The sequence below is a fragment of the Tinamus guttatus genome, unplaced genomic scaffold (assembly GCF_059628265.1).
Source record: "Tinamus guttatus ecotype Peru unplaced genomic scaffold, ASM5962826v1 Tinamus_guttatus_pri_ptg000472l, whole genome shotgun sequence".
In the NCBI taxonomy this organism is placed as follows: Eukaryota; Metazoa; Chordata; class Aves; order Tinamiformes; family Tinamidae; genus Tinamus; species Tinamus guttatus.
Window position 1 is genome coordinate 7,275,452 of NW_028289006.1, and position 6,000 is coordinate 7,281,451.

The 6,000-nt window shown below is 35.1% G+C and overlaps 1 protein-coding gene across 2 annotated transcripts in view; it reads left to right on the forward strand.

Moving 5' to 3' along the window:
* The window catches only part of POC1B (POC1 centriolar protein B), a 49,822-nt gene extending 44,823 nt beyond the window's left edge, over window positions 1-4,999 (forward strand). For both annotated transcript variants that reach the window (XM_088532928.1, XM_088532929.1), the window contains 2 exons: window positions 3,409-3,591; window positions 4,853-4,999. In XM_088532928.1, the coding sequence (XP_088389054.1) occupies window positions 3,409-3,591; window positions 4,853-4,957 (288 nt within the window). In that variant the 3' untranslated portion in view covers window positions 4,958-4,999. The remainder of the gene's footprint in view (window positions 1-3,408; window positions 3,592-4,852) is intronic.
* The last annotated feature ends 1,001 nt before the right edge of the window (window positions 5,000-6,000 follow it).

The following is a 6,000-nucleotide window of genomic DNA, read 5'->3' on the forward strand; positions in this document are numbered from 1 at the left end:
GACTCGTGCTTCTCCATCAGATTTGATGAAAATCAGCAACAGGTGCCAAAATTTTAGGAGGACACCTGCGAGTGTGAAAAAAGGATGATTGCGTAAGCTTCGCTTTGATAGGAAATCACAATACAAACAAATTGTTCCTGTCCCGGCTGGTGATTTTTCAGTGATGCTTTAACTCTTATCAGCTGCCTGCATTTCCTAAGGCATACGAATGGCACTGGACTGCTTGACTGCTGCCATGCAGAATATATGGTACTCTGCCTGCCTTTCACTGAGCATGTGTGTGCCTCATCTACGTGCCTTCAATTTCCCTGGCCTTTGCTGCAGCTCAGTCAGGGATCACACTGCCTCTGTCAAATTTGGCTAGTAGTAGTTGAGATTTGGAAGCTACTAGGCAAGCAGTGAAAGCTTACAGATAAAATTGAGGGTTTGGGGTATTTTTTTTCTTTAATGTTTTAAATGCTGAATCAAGCTTAGTCTTTTCCATGTTAACCACCATTTGGACCTATCTCCATTTTATGATCTAGTAAACAGACCAAAAAGCTTCATTTAATCTTGTTTTCTAAAGACCCCAGATATAACTTGGCAAGTGAGTCTGAGCAATTCTAAGATATGACTGAAACGTTATCTCACATGCCTAAGTTTGAAAAGATAAGATTCTAACAGTCTTAGGCTGAAAAACTTCTGTGTATTTTGAGCATCTAAAATACATGGGATACATTGTAAGCCAGGATTTGAGATATTCAAAGCATGTTCTCTTGAGGACTTTTAACACTGTAAAGCAAAGAGCTAAAGCAAAGTACAATTAAATAGGAAATACATTTTGGACTTGATAGCTAGGAGTGGAGATGTTTTGGGTTCCAACCCTTGCTACTAAAGACTTTTTATGAATTTTATCCATTCATTGTTTAAAATGTAGAGCTGCTCATGGGAACAGAGCTCACCTAATTCTGATAGAGTAGCCTAGCCATTGAATGAGAGCTGTTTTCTGTTGGCCAGGGACCAAACTCTAATAGCTCGGTTGGAAGGGACCCTTTTCTCACCCTTAATAGGTAACAGACTAGCTGACAAGGCACTGTGACGTGGGCTGTGAGTTTAAATAGCCTTAGACTGAGAAGCCCACTGCTCTGTGCTCCTGAGGAAATATTTTAACCATTAGGATGTTCTGTAGAACAGCTCTGGGTGCTTAACGTTACATGAAATCTGTCGTTCAGTGTCTAACACTCTGTTTTTGACTTGTTCCCGCATTTATACAAATCACTGGTAGGTTTCAGTATGAGTTGGATCAAACCTTGAGCAATGAGATGCTCAGTCACTAGGCACAGAAAACTGGGACACCTTGTAGTCCACCAACCCGGTTCTTTCACAGTAATGAGGTCAATGCCAGTAGTATCACTGGATACTACAGTGCTGTTAAACTGTCAGAAGCATTCCGTGTAGTTTTGTAGAATTACGAGTGAAGGTCTGAAAAGTATGTGTGAATATCTGCCACTGTTGTGACAAACCCTATGCTCTGCACTTGGTGAGTCTCACTTCTTCACCCTCTTCTTCCAAAGATACAAAACCCCCTTACCTTACCTGCTTTCAGACATTCCCCTCTCTAGACCTGCCGTCTCCCATTGACTCTGTTTTCGGTAGGTTTTGATTTGCTCTCTTTCCTAGTGTTTCACTAGGTAAAAAGAAAAACTCTGCCTAGTAAATGGTGGACAAGAGTCGCCTCCTGCTCCATCATTGCTGTTAGTGGAGAACGAGGGACAGGCATGTAACACAGCCCTGGCACTAGGAAAGAAAAATTCTGAATAATCAGCCCTGGAAGTTCAGAGACAGAGCGTATGGCCAGAACTGTGCGGGATGGCACCGAACAAGATACAGGAATAGTATTGTGGATGCTGCAGTGGTATCAGATCCTGTAAATATCGGTATGATTTAGCATTACACATATTTTAAATTACGATGCTACAATACTATTTCACCCATCACTGTCTGATAACTACCTGGTAGGTTCAAAGGCAGCGGATGATCATATTCTATATTTATATTTGTATTTGTATTTATATATAATATATATGAATGATATATAAATCATAAATGATTTCTGACAGAGAGTTGTCTAAACTGTTTCTAAAACTTCCTGGTGCTGGTGACACATCATCAGTAGGCAATCTTACAAATATTTGCCACTAATTCTATCTAGCAATTTAAGTTCTTTAAGATCATTTCAGAGATTTAGCTTTTTTTTTTAATAGATCACAATGATTTCAAGAGCTTTCATTTGAAAATCTCTTTATCTTTGCAACAAATATTTTGGATACTTTATAAATATTGTATGTTATATATACTTTAGATAAGACTGTATAATTTCCTCTTTCTGTAGTTAATGGACACTTTAATCAACTCTCAGGACAATTCAGAGAGACAATGGAACTGTAAATGCTGAAATGGTTCCTTATACAATGGTTGTGAATATTACAATTAGATATAATAAAATATGTTTGCTTCAGATTGTTTTAGTTTATTCTATACTATCTTAAGCTATAAGAAGTTTCCAAAGAAATCTCAACAAGTGCTTATTAAGTCGGGTAAAGTTATGAAGGGCCATCGAGTGAATTAGTGATGATTTAACGTTTACTGCCTCAAAAGTGCCATTAAGAACTTGGGGGCACAAATGAAAACAGAAGTGATGGGAAAGATCATACTATTTTACTTACCCTGAAGCAATGTTTATATACATCCAAATTATTTCTCTCTTAATTTTGCATTTTGTGGGTCTTTTCATTAGTTTCTTTCTCTTGTTCGCTGAAGGAGTTGGCTTCTCAAAATGGAACTGAATAAATAACTGAAAAATATATTTTTTAATTAAAAAAGAGAACAGATATCTTTTGTCACTTCATACTAAATAAAAGTTTCATATTATGATGTTGGAAGGAACCTTTGTGATCATCTACTCTGATTTGAAAGATGTGATCCATATGATTGCTCTGAATGAACTCCTTTGTGAACTACAGCTATCTTTTTGAAGAAAACTCTGGTTTGCCAAAGTATTTATTCAAGCTTTAATTTAAGCTGCAGCAGTAAAGCATTTAGTTCTTCAATCATATGTACCTGAAACATATTCATGTTGAAATTGTAAAGACTTCTGCAGTTTTTCAGTACACCATGAATATTTATTGCCTCGTCCATTACAGCTTAAATTCTCTCCTAAGTCAGAATGAATTGAAGAATTATGAATTGGACCTGGTACAAAAAACAAATCTAAAGGGAGTTGTTTGTGTCAATATATGTGTAAATAGATTTTTGCATAATTTAAAACAAAAAAAAAAAGAGTTTTTTTTTCTACCTGTCTTTCTGCATGATTCCGATTAAAGGAGGGCAAGTTGAACTGGATTTTCAAATGGTGTTTTTACATTTAAGGATGATGTCAGCAGCGAATATTCACAGTATCCCCCAGCCTCAGGCTTGGCTACAAGTCTCAAAAGGAAGTCAGAGGTTGACAGCGAATCCACTGTGCCTAACGTGGAGAAGCAGAGAGGCATCTCTCCAACCCTGGGTAATGCTTTGGAGCACATAGTGGAACAGCTGGATGTTTTAACTCTAGTAAGTATACAATAACAGCTAACACTCACCGTGTAAGGTGATAGTGCTGTCAATGGGGAAGAAAAAAAAAAGTCATCCGGCAACCATATTCATAGAAGTGTATGGGGTTATTTTCAATGATGAGATACACAAATGATTGTTTTGTTTTGTTTTGTTTCCATCCAGCAGATGTTAAATATATTGCATTTCTTGAAGTGAATCCTTCCTGCTACCTAGTCACAAAGATTACTGGTGTGTTTTTAACTCTCAGCGGAAAAAGTCGCTATTCTACAATAGTGAGATTTCGTGTTGATTTTACTAGTGTATTTTTAAATAGAGAGAAAGGTTTATATTTTTCAGTAGCGAGATCTAGTGTAGAGTTACCAGAAGCCAACTGTTGACTAGATATTATCAGATTCTGGCTTGAACAGTCATGCTTTAGAAGAGGATGAGCAAGGTAAATTGGCAACATGTCATTAAATCCTTTTCCAAACCTAGTGCTTGAGGTACTGATTTATCCATTTAAGCAGTGGAATAATTCTAAGTGTCACTGAAAAAGTGCAAAGATTAGGCTCAGTGAGTAACTCTGATTCACTTTGCAGATGCTTAGTACTTCTTTTAAATAATCCAGGGTTAGTCAATTTATGTTTTGAGTTACAACTATAGTCTGTAAGATATTAACATTAAACCAAAACAAAAGGGAGTGCCTAAGTTTTTTTTCTACATTCTTTTGCTATTTGTGCATGTATATGTGCATGTTATATATGTACATATATATATGTTATCTCAAGAAATAAGCTGTGGTAAGTATGGAGTAAAAAGCCATCGATTCAAAATTGTCAGCCTGTATCTAGAAATTTACCTTTCTTAAACAAGGATGAGCTCTCGGAGAATAGCCTTTCAACTGTATTCTTTTTTTCCTAACATTTCCTTTTGGATGTTTGAAAAGTACCTTTTAGGTTTTTGGAAGACATCGGTTTCCAGTGATGTCTGTTTTTCTATTGAAATATACTTGTAACTTTGGCATAGTATTTCTGAATAATTTATATGTACATTATATACATGAATATATAATACATACTCCTAGGGGGAATATTTTATGAAAACAAAGCCATTGTAACTGAATATAATAGTAAATAATGGAAGAGCTACAACACAGGCATTTTAGATTTTTTTTCTTGTTTAGTTAAAATAATTATTTTTTATTTACTGTGTTGCATACTTTCATTATACTGTGCAAGTCATATAAAAACAAATTGAAGGTGCTGTCCTCTTCATGCAGACTATTTCAATACTGGAACAACGGCTCACATTGACGGAAGATAAATTGAAAGAATGCTTAGAAAATCAACAAAAAATCTTGCTTCAGGGAAGACAGGAAGAATAAAAAATGGAAATGATCTTTACCAATGAATATGTTTCATATGTTCTCAAGGAAGTAATAAATGTTGCTTCATTGTACTTAAATATCAGAAAAAACAACTTTTTTTTTTGTATTTTAACAAGACAGTTGAATAAAAAGTGAAGAAAAACTACCTAACACATTTTCAACATTGGTCGCAAGCAATGATTCCTGTTACATATTTAATGAAAAGTAGCCCAACCAAAACTAATACTTTTAGAAATCATTCCCACTGAAAATTATAGGACTGTTATTTCAACCTAAGATCTTTAAATACAACTAAGCAACAAACTATGCAATTTTAGATGAACAGTAATTATTATGAAGTGCACTATGCAGGTTTTTCAACCCAGATAAGGGCTGTAAAAATTATGCTCTTTGTGCTAAGGCAATTTTACTCATTTACTACTAATTGCTAAAATGACATAGGTTTTCACTGTCTCTTACACACATATTATGAAAAAAGGGGCAACAGGTACTCTTCGTCTTCTAATATTTCAGAGGCAATTGCAAGATGCTTCAATGTAAAAACTTTCAGTTCCAAAACTGAAACAACAGTTGTATCCGTGAATTCATCTTCAAGATTGGTTTATTTTCATGTATTTCCATTTTTAGTGTTTCCTATTAAAATTCATTTTTCGTATTTAGTAGAGCAAAATTTACTTTCAGACTTCGGAAGAATGAGAAAACCAAACACAAAATAGTATCAAGTCCGTATCATAAATACAAGAGATTCTTGTCCTCCAAGGACTTTCAGAGGTGCTCAGACTTTGCGTGCTATGAATGGCCTCTCAAGAAATCAGTTAGCGCTGTATAAATTAAGCCATAAAACAGTAAAAACCTTTTGTGCGTTGGTTTGAAATGTATGATGAATTTTGTTTCTATTTTTAATAAAGATAAACTTTTTTAGAAAGAGATAAGTTGTAAAATTGTTCCTTAATAGAGAATATCTTTACTTCTTTATGTCTCCATACGATTCTTAAATGGCAGTTGCAGAACATATCTTAGAAATACACAGTCAAAACTTA